The sequence below is a fragment of the Mirounga angustirostris genome, unplaced genomic scaffold, assembly GCF_029215605.1.
Source record: "Mirounga angustirostris isolate CCGP_5_RB_7025 unplaced genomic scaffold, mMirAng1.0.hap1 SCAF_9, whole genome shotgun sequence".
NCBI lineage: Eukaryota > Metazoa > Chordata > Mammalia > Carnivora > Phocidae > Mirounga > Mirounga angustirostris.
Genome location: NW_026991717.1, coordinates 40,300,806 through 40,318,680, shown reverse-complemented (window position 1 = coordinate 40,318,680; position 17,875 = coordinate 40,300,806). Strand labels below are relative to the sequence as shown.

Genomic DNA, 17,875 nt, shown 5'->3' with positions numbered 1-17,875 from the left:
TCTCTTTTTGCCTTAATTACATACTTTCCTGAGGCTAGGCCTTCTTAACGTGTAGTTATGGATCCCCTGGATTGCAATCATTTGGATAATATTAAACCTGCAAGTTCTGGACTGGAATCCAGACCTACTGAATCAGAATCCCTTTAAGGGGGGCCCAGGAAACAATTTTTAAACAAGTTCTTCTGGGTTTTTTTTTCTTTATTTTATATACAAAAACTCAAATGTTTGAACCACTACCCTAAGCAATTGCCCTCATTCTCACCACTTTACCTATCAGTGGTATGCTTGTAACTAAAAATTATATATACAACTCTGCCCTCTTTTGGAAACTCTTACAGGAATTGTCTCTAGCCACTTCCACCTAAATCTCACAGGCATAAACTCAACATGCACAAAAGATGTCTTTCCAAATCTACTCTTCCTCCTCTGTTCTCTGTTCCAATCAACAGTATCACCTTTCACCTTGCAGCCCAAATCAGAAACCTGGGATCATTCTCAACACCTCCATTTCCTTTATTCTCATATCCAAACACTGTTGATTCTGCCTCCTGAATATCTTTTGCATGGATCCCCATCCTCCCTATTCCCAGCCACTGCCCCTGTTCTGGCTCTCATCCTTACATCTCCAGGACTGTCACAGTAGACTTCTAACTTTCCAAATCTACACTCCACAGAATTATCTATCTACCTATTATCTATCTACCTACCTACCTATCTCTTTCTCTCTTTTTTTTTTAAGATTTTATTTGTTTACTTACTTGAGAGAGAGACAATGCTCATGCACACGAGCAGGGGAGGAGCAGAGGGAGAGGAAGAGGGACTCAAGCAGAGTCCACACTGAGCACGGAGCCCAATGCAGGGCTTGATCTCACAACCCTGAGATCATGACCTGAGCCGAAACTGAGTCGGATGCTTTACTGACTGAGCCACCCGGGCATCCCCAGAATTATCTAACTGCAAATTTATTAGCTCTCACTTGAATTTCAACCATATTACACAATTCCAGGGGGCCCTAGTACCCAGAATACAAAGTCTCCTAACTGGTATCTCTACTGTTCTCATATGCATCCCCTTCAGTGGCTTCCCAGTGTCTGCAGAATAGTCTCAGCTCTTCACATTTCAAATCAGGCCTGCCCTATTCCAGCCACTGCCAATAACCTACCATCTGGCCCTCCCACCCCTACTCTCATACTTTTGTTCTAGCTTTGCTTTTCTATAGGTGATCCATTTGTCCAGAATGCCCCTTCTTCCTTCATTAGCTCAGCAAATCTTCTTCTTCAAACCCCAGTAAAGGCGTCCCTCCTCTATGAAGATTTTCCTGAGTCCTCTAGGCAGAGCTGATCATCCAGGCCAACTCTGATCTTGTACCAGTCTGTGTTTATTATTCCACTTTCCACTAGACTTTGAGCAACTCCTGCTTTTATCCCCTAAAAGTTAGCTTGGTAGATATTCCTGAAATTGAAATGGGCCCAAATGAGTCTAGGATGACTCTATAGTTGGAGCCTGAGTACCCAGAAGTACTCAGGCCTCAATCAGAAGGAGTGGGAAAATCAGAAAAAGGAACAGTTTAGGAGGGAAGGGTTAAGAGATGATGGTTTCTGTAACAAACATGCTGAGCTGATTGGTACTATGGCAGAATATCCAGGTGGACAGATCTAACTGGGAACTGGAAACATGATATGCGAGTTCTAGGGAGAGATCAAGTAGTACTAGAGTTATACATCTGGGGGAGTCTGAAGCTACAATGGCTGATGAAATAATCAAGACAGAATAATAATCCAAGAGAAAAAGGCAAAGAATAACATCTTGAAAATCATGAGGCAAGAGGAAGACAAGACAAAATGACAAGAAAAAGCAAAGCTGCCAAAGGAAAAAGTAAATATCAGAAGAATGCAATGTTAGGAAAGCTAAGGGAAAACAGTTTCAAGAAGGAAGGGGATTAAATTATCTAGAAATGACGGGTAGAAATGCCGGGTGAGTGGAGTTGAAAATAGTGCACTGAAGAAAAAAATGTTTATGGATAGTAGCTTTTCACTCTAAGCAGTCAGAGCATTTACATTTACTTAAGGCAACCTAAATGTCATTTACTTGATGTAAAGTTAAAAGTTCAAACATCACACTCTGCTGGGGTTCTCCATGCACATATCCAGCATCAGAGACCACAGCACACCCATAAGGGAGATCCCACAGCTCTCTGATTGCAGTCAGAGCCATTCAGAATAGCAGAGAGAAAACAAAGTCAAGATAAGTAAAATCTGATCTGGGTTATACCTGAAATAGGACCCAACTGTGCCATTTTCCCTAGCCATGGGAGAGGTTCTGGACCAGGCTCAAAGAGAGACATCATGAGGTTTGATTTCTTCTTGCTGTCAGCTTGGGAGTAGAGCATTCCATGCCATTCAGGACTAGACGGAGAGAAGATGGAAGATCAGAAGAACGTCAAGCCTGGGACTGTAAAGTTAAATAAGTCTAGCCAGTGTTTTTCTCTTGAGAGACATGGGCTTCAGCTTTGAAGTCAGGTGCATTTTTACTAAAGCCAAATCCTAAAACTGAAAATGCATACTGCTGCCCCCCAATATTGCCATTCCTCTGGGAAGTATATTATTATTCAATTAGATAGAAATGGAAATCAAAAGCAATCTTAAAAAAAGAAAAAAAATCACAAGGGCAGCAAAGAGCTACAGAGGTTGAGAGGAGCAAGGGTTGCAACCCATGTTTCAGAAGCCTCCCTGACTCATTCACAGCAGCACCGACCAGGGCAGCATTTCTAACAAAGGGCACAAAGACATGGCCCAGCTCTGTTCCTACTTCTCAAAGGGCCCTAGAGGATTCCCATATTCGGAGTCAGTACAAGTAGCTTGGGTACCAAGAAATACAGCAAACTAATACCTAATAAGAATTGCATTCTTCTTTTTGGACCAGGTAATTTTAACTCTAGTAGAAATGGAGCTTCATCTGAGTGCTCCTAACCTCTTCATCTTCTATACCCGTCAACCCCAGGTGATGGCCAGAAGATGATCAGTCACCTCTTCTTTCCTAACAACAGGTATTATAGAAAGGGAAGCAGATGGTTTTGCAAATTTCAAGACTGTAGCAAATGTAAAAGCTAGAAAGGTGTTCCCCACAGGGAAGGGTTACAGCACAGTGGTTACGAACATGGGCTCTGGAGTCAGAATGCAAGGGTAAGAACCCTGGCTCTTTCGTTTAGGAGCTGTGTGACCCTGAGCGAGTTCCTTGACCTCCCTAAGCCTCAATTTCTCATCTATACAACAGGGATAAACACTGATACCCCCTGTATTGCGTTGTTGTGAAGGATTACATGAATAAATGTAAAATGACTAGAGGAGTGCCTGGCACATGGTAAAATGTTCAATCAATGTTCCTGGTATCCTTTTTCATTTAGTTCCAACTCTTCATCTCATATCTGAGGAGCCTGTGAATACTGCGTAAGATCCCACTGCAAGTACTAGAACTGTTTTAACTGAATCGATTTCCTAGATAGAACAGAAAAGAGGAAAACAGAGAAAGGATATAAGAGCAATATAATTAAAAGGCTCACTCTGTACTTATTCTAGGGGATGATTTAAAGAGCAGTTTAGGTGATGGTAAGTGGGAAGGGTATGGTAGGGGGAGGAAAAAGGTGATAAGGAAAAGTCTGGGAAATACTTCACTTTGTACATTGATTCTCCCTCATTCAATGAAAGGTAAACAAAGTTCCTTACCCTAACTGAACTATTGCCACCATTCCTTCCACTTTCAGGCTGCCGTGGAGCAGGACACAAAAGTTGGGTATTTTGCCTGCAATTTGATTGGCTGAATTTTCATCTTCGTTGTCATCAGTTATGCCAGTACCCACCTCATCACCTTCTGTGAAAAGATCAGACTAAGATTAGCTACTAAAATCCCAAACCACAGTTATACTCCTTTTTGTTTCTAGCCTTGGAAGGAGAGTATTCGGTTATAAAGGAATATTATAATAAGTAAGAAAAACTCCTATTCTGGTTTTCCTATGTCCATATAAAAATCAGTTTTCACATTTTATATGAATTTCATTTATATGAAACATCCAGAAGAGGCAAACCTATAGAAACAGAAAAGACATTTAGTGGTTACCTGGGGCTAAGGGAGATGGGAAGCTAGGGATTGACAGCGAAAGGGTTTCTTTTATGGTGGTGAAATTATAATAGCAGAAATGGTCTTCTAGTATATTAGGCAACATTCCATTTTAAAAAAATCAAATCCAATAACTATTCCTTTCCCCTAATTCTGCAAAATGTGCTATCCTACTATCAACTATATACATTTAAGAAAAACTTCAGCTCATAAGATGCTTCATCTGTATCACTGGAATAGGACGAGAACTCACCTTTGTTAAGTGCTATTGGTAGGACCAGATGTCTGGACAGAACCGGGGGACTTGAAATATCAGCTATATCAATAAATCCCACTATTTCCAAATCTGAAAAGAATGAATCAACACAGAATTAATTGATGGATAGGGAAGTACATTATTTTCTATGTACTAAGTTTCACAAATACAGTGTTTAGGTGAGCAATTCAGATGTGACAAGGAAGGTTATTAGAAGTTTCTCTGGATGACTCATAATTTGCATTTTAAAAGCTCAGGAAACAAGAATAACTGCCTTTCATTTAATGATTTAAGTTATAATAAAACAAATCAGTTAGACTTTATTTTTATGAGGCTAGGTCCCCAGCCAAGGCAAAAGCTTAAAGATCCAATCCCTCTGTTTAGTCAGGGATGTTCAGGTCAGCAGGGGGAGTCAGAGTCAAGCACTTCCACCACTCCATCCTTGCAGGGGGAGCAGCCGTCCTTGGACCCGTAAAGCAAAATATTTCCATGAGAAAGAAATACATTCTCTATAAGCCCAAGGTAGCAGTCTAAATACGACAATGATTTCTCTGCTTTATAGAAGCTGCATTAAAGACCCAGAGTACTTGTTGGAAACCTAATAGGTAAAAAATAAAAGTTTTATCCCAAAGTACTTTTTAGAAGTTTATTTTCTGATTAAATAAATAGAAAAACTTGGAAAACACTAAATATTGTAAAGAAGAAAAATAAAGTCACTCATTATTCACCATCAAAAGAAACATCTATTAATATTTTATTGAATTGCTTTTCAGTCTTTCTTCCAGGCACAGACATCCTCATATTCTCAAAGTAATTTTTTAAAAAAGATTTTATTTATTCATTTGACAGAAAGAGTACAAGCAGGGGAGTGGCATGCTGAGGGAGAGAGAGAAGCAGGCTCCCCGCTGAACAGGGAGCCTGTGGGGCTTGATCCCAGGACCCTGGGATCGTGACCTGAACCAAAGGCAGATGCTTAACCGACTGAGCCACCCAGGCACCCTTCTTAAAGCGATTTTTAAAAATATCAGGGTCATGGTGAGTACACTGTACTTCTGATACGTCAGGAAATCTGCTTCTCTGGAGATTTACTGCCATTACCTTCTTTAGCTGAATAACAAATGAGTCAGCATAAGCAGTTATGTATTTTTCATTTGAGTAACAAAAGGCCTGCATTTCAAAGTGGTGTAAGTATAAGCTATGACAATGATCTTGGACTAAAAGTTTATATGAAAAAGAAAGGACCTATTCAAAGTTACTCATCAAAAAAGGTTGGGAAGTAGAATCTAGTTGGTCTGAAGGCAACAAAACATTTGGCACAGCTTAACACACTGCAGCAGTTACCATGAAAGAGATGGGTGTCCGACTTCCAGACAGCCAGGGTCTAAAGGCACAAAAAATAAAAAGCCTTTGCACAGCCCTTCACTCTCAGACTCTTACAAATCTGTGCACCCGTGAGTGAAATGAACATTTACCGTGCACTTAATTCTAATCATTGGTTGACTAGACATTTACCTAGTAAACACCTACTAAGCATCAGACACTGTGCTAGGCCCTGAAGATGCAACGATGAATGAAACAGTGATGGCTGAATGTGTGCCCACCACTCAAGGGGTCCACCCACCAACTGGAGACAACTCTCCTCTCCACTCTTCCTTGTGACTTCTGACTCACTTTGCCTATCTCAGCTAAGCACAACACCTCCAGCATGAACCAGGGAAAAGCAGTAGCATGTCTCTGTCTTTTAGTCAAAATACAAGCAGCAGCGCTTGAGGGATATGGTATATCAGAGCGGAGACCTTAGAGAGACCATGACTCATCTAGAGATTCCACTCACCTAGCCAATCAGAATGAGAGGAAGGGACTTGTCCAGGATCACACAGGAAGAATCACACAGCCAAGTCTAGAAGCTAGCTCTTCACAGATGATCTTAATTATCATGCTAAGCAATCTCCATTAAGAATTACTTCAGGGATTTCATGGCTAGTGAATCTGGTCATGATTTCCAACTCTAGTAATTTGTGGCTATAGTTATCTAGGATTGGAGATTAACTCATGACCTCACCATGAAAGACCACAAGCCTGCCACCCTTTTGGCAATGCCTCCTCCCATCCAGAATGTATATACTGGTGATGACAACAGGACCCTACTATCAGAATTTACCTTTCTTTTCAACCCTCCTAGATAGTGAAAAAGCCAGAAGTTACAAGAAAGTAAAGATAACAAAAGAACTAAGAAGAAAATTAAAAAACACATTACCTGTGTTGATGACTTTAGGGATGGGATCGATTTCCTCATCTACAACAAAGGGCTCTGGTCTGGGGAAGACCTGCACATCAGCGGTTAGGTGGCCGCACTTGAGAACAGCATGGAAAGGTGTATATGCCAGATCTATCAGTTTTCTAGAATATGATGATTAATTGTTGTAAGAAGAGTATTTATATGATACATATCATTTTTTCAAGTAATTTCTTCAAGATGCTAAGTTTATTTTCCCTTCAAGTCAACTCTAAAACTATCATCTGACCATTTGTGAAACAGAACAAAATCTGACATTTTTGGTGAGGAAATTTCAATTCTGAAAAGCCCAAAAGCAAGTTAATCTTTTGAAACTGCTGAGTCATTGTAGGAAGTCAGTATCTACAGGCATTATTGATTTAGTCATGCTTAATTTAAAAGGGAATGAACTTTTAAAAATCACTACTACCAATCATTTTACCTGAAAATTGTGCAACTCGGGGAAAATGAAATGACAACAATTAGAAATAGTGAAATAGATCTTATAGCTGAATATCAAATTATAATAACAGATTGTAAGAAGGCAAAAAAGCTCTAAGTCTATACTCACCCAAACATAGACTGTACATTTTTCAAGCACAGGGGGCCATCAATAGTAAAAATCTGCCCTTCACCATTGTTTAAATCTATGAGACGTTCAAGGCAATCCAAGGAGTCAGTGCTCTGAAGCTACAAAGCATAACAGATGACCCTTTTAAAGTGGCACACAATGCCAGATTATTATCAGCACACCGAGGTCACACCCGTCAAAATAATACAGGCAATAAATAACAGAGATGATTTTTTTTTTTTAACAACCTGAGGGGAAAATAACTATAACAATTTTGATTCAACGTTACCAAGAGTAATGCTATATAAAATGATACCCGTAGAGCTATTTTACTCAGAAGTAGTTTTGCAAAGATTCTCAGAGGTGACCACAGTTGGTATTTACACACTATCTTCCCTCCAAAGTGTTTCTAACATCTTTTAGGTGAGAACCATCATTATCTACATTTCACAGATACGAAACCTGAGGTGAAGAAAGGTTAAGTAACTTCCCCAAATAAATGGGAAAACCAGGAAGTAGAGTTTAATAAAACATACATCAGAATAGTGTTACTTTACCAAAAAAGTTCAAGCACATCTCTGTCAATATTTCTGGTGCAATGGACATAAGAATTCCTAAATGAGGTAAATGCCTAACACCAAAAAGAACATTTTAACTCTTATGCATCTGAAAAGTCTTTGTGGGAAGCAGGATGGATAATAACTCCAGCCAGCTAGGTTTCCAGAGATGGACAACACTCTGAATCTTCAAAGAGCATTTGAGACCTAGAGTCCTTCCAAATTTAGTGATTAGCCTCAGCTGAAACCAGTGGAGTTCAATGTTATAGTATATACAATACAACACTAATGGAATATACTAAAGTCCTAAAATGTATCTAATCGAACTAAAGAGAACTCAGTATTACCTCCTCCAAATTTGCCATGCACATGATGTATAACTTAGACGGGAAAGGAAAAGGGAGTGGAAACCTGTTGCTCTCGCTTCGTTGACTGTGAGTAGCTAGCGAATGCCGCAGTGAACCTCTACCAATGCCAAGACAGCCATCTGTCACCAGAACAACCTGTTTGCACAGAGTGAGAGATTTGTACATGACATCACATATTTATTTAAAGTGGTCTCACTTCTCCCTAATGGCATTTACCCTGAAAAACCCACCTCTGCAGGGAGACAAGCAATAAGGTGAATAAATCTCAAAAACATTTGGTCAAGTGAAAGATGACACACTGCATGATTCTATTTATATGAAGTTCTACAACAGGTACAACAAAGCTAAGATAAATCAGACCAGAGCTGTGGGGTGTAGGGGGATATAGACTAGAAAGGGAAAGGTGAGAAAACTGTTAGGTAATGGAAATGTGCTAGATCTTAACTGGAGTAGTGGCTACATAGGTGTATGCATCTGTCAAAACTCAGTGAACTATGTACTTGAGATCTATGCACTTTTCTGTATTTTATCTAATTAAACCTAAAAAATAGTACCTACCTATGAACACTTAAAATCATAACCAATTCTTATTTAATTGTATTAAAACTAGAACCCTGACTCTTTTAGATAGAGTTGGCACCTAAGGCACTGGATGTCAAGAATGACATGTGGATCTATTTTACATGTGACCCTAGGAAGTATCAGCACAGAAGTCCAAACCTTAACACTATTTTCAAAGATGACAAACTCTATCCCTGATCAATTAAAATGACAACTGCTTTAAAAATGTATTTGTAGGGGTGCCTGGGTGGCTCAGTCAGTTAGGTATCTGACTCTTGATTTCAGCTCAGGTCATGATCTCAGGGTCGTGAAACTGAGCCCTCTGTCTGGCTCCATACTGGGCATGAAGCCTGCTTAAGATTCTCTCTCTCCCTCTGTCCCTCCCCCACTCTAAAAAATGTACATGTGTAAGACCTTTAGGGGTGCCTGGGTGGCTCTGTTGGTTAAGTGTCTGCCTTCGGCTTGGGTCATAGTCCCAGGGTCCTGGGATCAAGCCCCGCGTTGGGCTCCTTGCTCAGCGAGGAGCCTGCTTCTCCCTCTCCTCCCCGCTCGTGCTCTCTGTCACTATCTCTGTCTCTCTCTCTCAAAAAAAAAAAAAAAACCAACCAAAAACTTAAAAAAATAAAAGACTTTTAAAATACATTCTTAATCAACCTGTAATCTGAAAAAACCTTCAAAATATACCAACAATGGATGGTAGTTACAAATTATTTTTCTTCCTCATTGCCTCAGTGATCCTATGGGGTGGTAGATATTCCAAGCGTTCCAGAGTAGTAGTATTTTTGCTTTTCCTACCCTAGCCTTGTAATTTGATAATAATAGGCCATAAGGCAGTGTTAGGTGACAGCACCATGTGAAGTACCAAGATTGGCACTTATTTCTAAAGCCCAAGAATGCTCAATGGCAGTCCCCTGGAGAGATGTCATTTTTTGGGAAGATACTCAATTGACTATATAAGGCAATTTCCTCTTACACGAACAACTGCTATATAATGATTTACTTCTGCCTCTACTTTTTTCAGATACTGTGTGATGAAATATTTCACGTAATGTCAAAATGAGACAGACTTTATTCACATAATGAAGACATAGTCCAGCTGTCTGAAACCTTGATTAACAAAATTCCACATTAAAACAAATCTATTTGATAGTAACTGAATATAAAAACAATCACTAATAACTTCTACCTTTAGTACAGTGTTTGGACTTGGTTCACTCCAAAACTCATCAAGCAAACCTAAGTGGATCCAGGCCCAGCCCCAGGCCCTCAGGGTATAGGACATCTCAAATTCAGATTCTTCCTTTTGTAAAGGAAGAAAAAATATTAAAAGGCAGAAGGCTGTGTGGTGCACAAGATCTTGCTTGTTACATATTTTCTGAATTTCGTCTCTAAAACGACTGAAGCAGCAGCAAAGGAAACTGCTACCCACTAGCTTCCAGTTCAGAAGATACTGACAACAAAATTTCATTTATTCAATATATTCTCAGGACATTAGATATTCTGTATGCACAGATTTACCAAATAAATAATGTTTAATGAAGGTGCCAAACATTTTTATTTCTGAAAAGAAAGTGATCAAAAGGCATTTATGGCATTTATTAAAATGATTTCACCTTTTAGTAGCAGCTCAGGGTCTTCATTAACCCATGAGTTCATACTCTGTAAAACAGGTGGTTTTGTAGTCAGAAAAAAACAAACTTGAAAGTCGGGTTTACTGAGATATAATTTACATGCAATAAAATTCATCCTTCTTAGTATACAGTTCTAGGAGTTCCAACAACTACACTCAGTGAGCAACCACTTCTACAATCAAGATAAAGACCAGTCCTGTCCCAGTTTCCCTTGTGCTTCATTTCAGTCAATTCCCTACCCTTCCCTCACCCCCAGGCAGCCACAATCTTATTTTTAGTTAAAAAATAAATACCAGTGATGCCACTGGCGCTACTGAAGAACCTGTGTTGGACCATGTAACAAAAAAATCATACTCTGTGGCCCACCTCTGTTTTTGTAAATTAAGTTTTATGAAAACACAGCCATGTCATTTATTTACTTATTATCTATGGCTGCTTTCATGCTATGATAGGGAATTGAGAAGTTGTTACAAACATCTGCAAAACCTAAAATACAGAAAAAGCTTGCTGACTCCTATTGTAGATTACCCTAATTTTCCTTTTAGCGATTTTTCTGTTTTCTCCTTTGAAATGTACTACCACTTCTCAAAGCACAAGCATATTTGCTTTTGTGCTTTGTTGCAATATATTCACAGATATTGCAGTTTTTACAAATTGAAGATCTATGGCAGCCCTGCCCTGAGCAAGTTTATCGGTACTATCTTTCTAACAGTATTTGCTCACTTTGTGTCTCTTTCACATTGGGGTAATTCTTGCAATATTTTGAACTTTTTCATTATTATCATCTTTGTTATGGGGCTCTGTGACCAGTGATTATGACTTGCTGAAAGTTCAGATGTTGGTTAGCATTTTAGCAATAAAGTATTTTTTAATTAAGGCACGGACATTTTCTTTTACACATAATGCTATCATACACTTACTAGACTACAGTATAGTGTAAACAATTTTTTACGTACTGGGAAACCAAAAACTTCAACTGACTCACTTTATGCAATGTTAGCTTTATTCTGATAGTCTGAACCGAACCTACAATATCTCCAAGGTATGCCTGCTTATAGTAAACTTCCAATTCTCTTTTTATTCTAATACTCTGTTCTTATTTGCTAATGTGGACCTATTGTGGACCCAAAGTAAAGGGCAACAGAATATATGACATTCATACGCATCACTTTTTAGAAAACTCAGTTGAGATGGTTAAATGTTTGCTAAATAAATGCTACATTAAGATAATGAAGACAGACTATCATATACTGATGTTTATAATTCTATCACTCAAAATTATAATTACCCCTTCCAGGGAGTGTTCTAAAATTCTACTATGAGCCCTTCGTGTTTTATACAAACAATATTAGTTTGCAATAAGCCAATTTGCTAAGAGAATGCTTTCCTTAAGGCATAATTGTGCTGTTTTCTGAGCATATTAGTGTTGACTTAGTGCTTTCTTTTAAAAAGATACCAATAATGTATAATGTAGTTTATAGAAATTACAATGCGTGCTGTGTCAGAGCCTAAAGAAAATCAAATCACCTCAGTGGTTAATGGTTTTAACTTAGGGCAATGAAAAGGAATTGATCATTACCTGGCAAGGAATCGCACCACCCCATTCTTGCTGAACAATATTGCAAACACCAACTAATGCAGATTCTAAGCAGGTTTTATCATAATCATCCATATTACTTAGTGCTTCCTGATTGAATAAAAGATAAAATTGCTCATTATTTTTTACTGTTGTTATTAGAAAACAACATAAACTGTTCAAAGCATGAATGTTACACAGGGGACATTGTGCTTCTGAGAGCCCAAAAGCATATTTTCTCAAAGAAAAATGGTAAAACCAGCTTCCTCAACCACAAAGGACAATTAGGAGCATCCTTTATTCCATTCTCTTATCAAGTGAGAGTGAATGGTCCACCAAGTTCCTAGCTTTGTAAGAGAACCCTGAAGAAAGTAACTAAAATGAAGGACTTTTAAACACATAAAAAAAAAAAAATGACAAAAATTATTGAGTATTAACTATATTCTAAACACCAACCTAGGCAATTAACATGAATTTAGTTGAGAACACTCTGTAAGGTATAGATTATTAAACTATTTTTAAAACAAGGAAACAAAGGTACAGAATGATGAAGTAACTTTCCCAGGTCACAGGCCTGGAGGTGTCAGAATCTAGATTTAACCTCCGTCAATCGGACTCCAGGATACCTGGTCTTAACCACTACTCTGAATGACTCAGATAGCAATTCTCTCAATTTCAGAACTGCTGAACATCCAAAATCCTTAGTTTACTATTCATTTACAAGAAATCCAGTGCAGGGCGCCTGGGTGGCGCAGTCGGTTAAGCGTCTGCCTTCGGCTCAGGTCATGATCCTGGAGTCCCGGGATCGAGTCCCGCATCGGGCTCCCTGCTCTGCGGGGAGCCTGCTTCTCCCTCTGCCTCTCTCTCTCTCTCTCTCTCTGTGTCTGTCATGAATAAATAAATAAAATCTTTAAAAAAAAAAAAAAAAAAGAAATCCAGTGCAATTTTTAAAAAAAGCTTGTAGCAGAAAAAAAAAGGTGAGACAGTAAAAGAAATGATTTAACAAAATTTTATTATGTACATTTAAAAAATCAAACTACACTGATCCAGGATCTCTAACCTGCCCAGCAAGTATTAAACTGTTTTAATTCCACACTTACTATTACGAGGTAGTGCTGGAAATATTGATTTAGAGATGTTGTCAGGAAGTAAATTCTCTGGCATATCACAGATAACACTTTTTGAACTAATACCTATCAACTGAGGTTTAAAAATTATAATTTCTTAGCATCTGTAAATCAATCAAAGGCTATTTATTGGAGAGGAAATATAATTTTGAATTACTCTAGAATAAAGGTTTTGATAAGGAAGGGCTGTTTTTCATCTCAAGTTTTATAAGAAAATAGAAAAGAATAAAGTATTGAACTTAAAGACCTTGAATTTTAGGGAATACGGAACTACATCCTTACATGCTCTCCTTTCCACAGAAAATTCCAGAAAACCGAGAGAATAAAATAAGGTAACAACTCAGAGCTTGAACTCAAAGCTCTACCAAAGGTATAAGGCCTACTGGTTGTGAAACTTTGTTTTATAGCTATACTCAGATATTATACCCACAGACTTAACATTAAATAAGTTCAAGTTCTACTGGGCACTGGGGTGGCACAGTCGGCTGACCATCTGACTCTTGGTTTTGGCTCAGGTCGTGATCTCAGGGTTGTGAGATCACTGGGCTCAGTGCTCAGCAAGAAGTCTGCTTTGACTTTCTCTCTCCCTCTGCTCCTCCCCTCCTCCGCCAAATAAATGGATAAATCTTAAAAAAAAAAAAAAAAAAGTCCAAGTTCTAAATATTCAGTGCGATATGATAACACTGTTTTCCTTCCTAAAAATCTGGGCCCTGTACATACAATAACTCATTCCTTTTTGTACCTGAAGGGTGTTGTAATCTCTTGTGAAGGGAACCATCAGCTCCCAGAGTGATGAAAAAACCACCAGGGCTGTAAACTCAAGCTTGTAATTTGTGGCCATGTGCTCAAACAGCATCGTCAAACCATGGGCTGCTAGGTGCTTACGCTGATACTCCTCAGACCCCTCGATCGACACAGGTCGGGTCATGGAAAGGGATACGTCCATTACCACCACTGTTGGCATGATGAAAATGATCCCAATGTTCCCAATCAGAGCGCAAAAAGACAGCTAGAAAGAGAGAAATGCTGTAGAAAATAAATATGATTAGGTCTTTACATGTTACAGAGAGAAAAACGTTTATTTCCCCACCCGTGAAGGCAAACCTCATTTAAGTTGAAGTAAAGGCAAAACTGCAGAGAATTCAGAAGGAGGGAAGCAAGCAACCACCCACATGCTCCAAGGACCACGTATTTCTATTTAAAAAGATATTAAATTCAGGTAACTCTTGACTTTCATAATTTCAAAGTTTATACAGCTTAATATAACAAACATTCCTACATCACCTCTCCAACAACTTATGAACGAACATTTCTAGCTGTCATATTTAATTTCTAACCAGTTTTGTCCATCCAGAGTCTTCCCTAATTGTATATATGCAATATGAGTTTTATGAAGGTGTAATTAGTATATACATACAATGCTGTGCCCTCCTGTGACGGTGCTTTTTGACAAGCAATCCATTCTTTTTGGGCACTATCACTCTCTTAATCAATACAGCAGTAGTTGTGTGTTTATTTAATTATCTTGTTGCTTGGTGCCCTTTTTTATTATTAAAATGAATGTAAAATGTAAAAATGAAAGGGCTAGTAGAGTCATAACCCAAATTAGACAAAACTAGAAATCATTATGCATGACAAAAGCAGTAAACTACTGCTAGCCTTGGTAATACTGTACGTAAATTGGGCAACAATGCTTTCATTGTGAGGGAAAAGAATAAAATTAAACAGTATGTAGGACAGCTGACGTTATCTCATGAAATTGTGTATAAAAGTCCATATGCAGAGGGGCGCCCGGGTGGCTCAGTTGGTTAAGCGTCTGACTTGGTTTTGGCTCAGGTCATGATCTCAGGATCCTGGGATCTAGCCCCACATCGGGCTCCATGCTTAGCACAGAGTCGGCTTGAGATCCTCTCCCTCTGTCCCTCCCCCAGCTCAGGCTCTCTCTCTCAAAATAAATAAATAAATAAAATCCTTTTTTAAAAAGTCAATATGCAGAATGGAGAAAACAGAGTTCTTTAAAATTATGGATTGAGAATTTGCATGAAGAAAACATTTCTGTTCTTAAAAATAAAGAAAAAAGTTCAGATACACAGACCTGCTCATGGGGACACAGCTTGCTGCTACTTTGTTAATAAGCAAACTACGGTCTATTGATATAACAGCTATAAATAAAAGACACGTATGTAAATATGAGAAATATATTTATAAAGTGCCAGTAACTGAGAAAAGGAGATCACAGCATTGTATGTATATACTAATTACACCTTCATAAAACTCATATTGCATATATACAATTAGGGAAGACTCTGGATGGAGAAAACTGGTTAGAAATTAAATGCTTGCTAATTTCTTCTTTGGAACTTCAAAAACACCTAACAGTGGCCAGACTACTTGTTTCAGTGAAGTATCCAACTGCAAATGTATGATATTCTAAAATTCCATTTGTAAATAGGCTGTTGGGAACTCAGAACATAATGGTTCATGGAAGCAAGGTTATAAACCAAGGTCAGGGACTCAAGTAAAGTAGGAAAAGCCCTTTTACCACATAGTGGCCTGAGATACATTTCAAATACAGTAATGCCTCATGTATCTAACATCAATAAAGATTAAATGAGGGATATAAATTACTTTTCCAGACTCTTTAAAATTCTAAAATGTTTAGCCATTTTGATAGACAAAATTAAAATGTGTATCCCTCTTTTCTGCCTCATTAAACACCGTGCGAAACATAATCTACTCTTATGATGACCTGGTATCACCACTCTAAACACCAATACTGCCTAGCACCTTGCTACTCTCATGGGTTTTTTTGTTTTGTTTTGTTTTGTTTTCACACCAGCATTGTGTGCTGCAGAACACTGTTCTGGAGAGATGCTCCGAGAAAATGAGTTCAGGCATTAATAGAGACTAGAAAAGGTCTAGAACAAAAAAAAAAATCCAGTTTAATTTGCTAACTCTGTTTCCCCTTTAACCCTTTTCTACATAATTACCATTAAGGTCCCATAAAACAGGGATTATGTAGAATATACACAGAAACAATGCCTTGTATTCAAGGGATCCAGGCTGTTGTGCTCTGTTTTGGTGCCTCCTTTTTATGATTAATTTTTAGCCCATCGGCTTGCATCCTACTTAACTCAGTAATTCCCTATCATCATCCTCCCTCTTTCTAATTTGCTTCTTCTTGGCTACTATGGGCTAGAAAGCCAGGTAACCGAGCTTGTTAAAACTGTGTCCAAAGTCAAACTCAACAGGTTCTCAGAGCCTGTGGGTTTCTTCTAGTGTCAAATGTATGGGCTTAAGTGTATCAGCTTGGTACTACTTCATCTTCTCAGTCTTTTTTATTTTCTTTCTGGGTCTTAGCTGTGCTGTTCAAGAAGTGAGGCCCTGTATAATATTGGTCCAACTATACTACATGAGACCATAAGCTCACTAAGGGCAGGGACTGTGTCAGATTGTGCCCAGCAATGTCTCCCCAGAACCTATCACAGTAACTGGCACAGGGTATGTGCTTGACAAATATTTGATAATGACTAATTAACTACCCCTAGTCACCAGACAGAACATTAATTCTTTGGCAAAACACAGGATGAATTTTAACTCTGGACACCAGAAACACATTTCCTTCTCTCCTCCTCATTCAAGCAGATAACTAGGAACTCCTATGTCTCTGCCCACATATAGAGTTTATCCAGCTCACATGGTACTCCCATTTCTGCATAGGAAGGGACACCTGGGTGGTGCAGTCGGTTAAGCCTCAGACTCTTGGTTTTGGCTCAGTTTGTGTTCTGGGGTCGTGAGATCAAGCCCCACATTGGGCTTCATGCTCAGTAGAGTCTGCTTAAGACTCCCTCTCCCTCTTGCCCCCCATGTGCATGTGTGTGCACACCCGCGCTCTAATAAACAAATCTTTAAGAAAAAAAAAGAAAAGAAAGCTGAGGAGGAGCACCTGGGTGGCTCCGTAGGTTGGGGGTGGGGGGGAGAACTATTGATTTTGCCTCAGGTCATGATCTCAGGGTTGTGAGACAGCCCTGCAGGAGGCTCCATGCATGGAGCCTGCATACCATTCTCAGCAGTTTCACTCTCTGAGCAGGATTCCATTCAAAATTCTAGGGGCCCACCCATTCATGTTGGGTCCTTACCTACCCTTAGGTTTCTGGCAGCCTGACTTCCCTAGCCCTGATGAGTGCCTCCTGAGTTCTCTCCCTCTGCCTCTCCCCACTGCATGCACTGGCTCTCTCTCCCTCTAAAAAAAAAAAGTTGGGGATCATGGGAAGTACTTCCTCAACTTTTCAAGGAGACTGGGAAAGAGTATACACAGATTTAGATCTCGTACAAGAAAGCATTTCTGGCCCCTGAAATCCGCTGTGAATGGGTGCCCATGGCTGGCAGTCTCGCCTTCTCTGCAAACACCTCTAGAGCTGGCTGATGCATTTGTGTCCATCCACCCTCGTAACAGTGGTAAAATCATGGGAAACCATTACTTCAGTTGTAAGTAACAGAATTAAAAGAGGAATCTGCATGTTCCTGAAGGATGATTTACTCAAGCACTCTAGGCCGGATTAAAAAAAAAAAAAAAAAATCCGTGCCCACCACAGTCCAGCAATTTTTTGAGAACATGAAGTATCTCTCACTTGGGCTAATTCTCCCCCTTTTCCCATAAGTACTATTTAAAGTACCGTTTACATATAATGCTTAAGACAATTACGGGCCATCTTTCTCAACAACAGTCTGCTCCTGAGAATGGAACCCAGCCACCTGTCCTGGCCTTAATGCTAAGTCACCTAAGTACACGTTTACAATTCTTCCCTGCAGGTGACAATTAGCTCAGTCGTAAAGAATG

General features: G+C 39.1%; 1 protein-coding gene across 6 annotated transcripts in view; it reads right to left on the bottom strand.

Annotated features, from left to right (window-relative positions):
* INTS14 (integrator complex subunit 14) overlaps nucleotides 1-17,875 on the bottom strand; it is a 31,117-nt gene that overhangs the window by 12,619 nt on the left and 623 nt on the right. For 3 of the 6 annotated variants that reach the window (XM_045899838.3, XM_045899837.3, XM_064570284.1), the window contains exons 2-9: nucleotides 13,778-14,061; nucleotides 11,912-12,019; nucleotides 8,120-8,275; nucleotides 7,216-7,334; nucleotides 6,627-6,769; nucleotides 4,367-4,459; nucleotides 3,723-3,867; nucleotides 2,272-2,405 (exon numbers count right to left, since the gene is read on the bottom strand). In XM_045899838.3, coding sequence (XP_045755794.1) covers nucleotides 2,272-2,405; nucleotides 3,723-3,867; nucleotides 4,367-4,459; nucleotides 6,627-6,769; nucleotides 7,216-7,334; nucleotides 8,120-8,275; nucleotides 11,912-12,019; nucleotides 13,778-13,999 — 1,120 coding nt within the window. In that variant the 5' untranslated portion in view covers nucleotides 14,000-14,061. The remainder of the gene's footprint in view (nucleotides 1-2,271; nucleotides 2,406-3,722; nucleotides 3,868-4,366; nucleotides 4,460-6,626; nucleotides 6,770-7,215; nucleotides 7,335-8,119; nucleotides 8,276-11,911; nucleotides 12,020-13,777; nucleotides 14,062-17,875) is intronic. The other 3 variants (XM_045899839.3, XM_045899842.3, XM_064570285.1) reach the window with 2 other exon arrangements.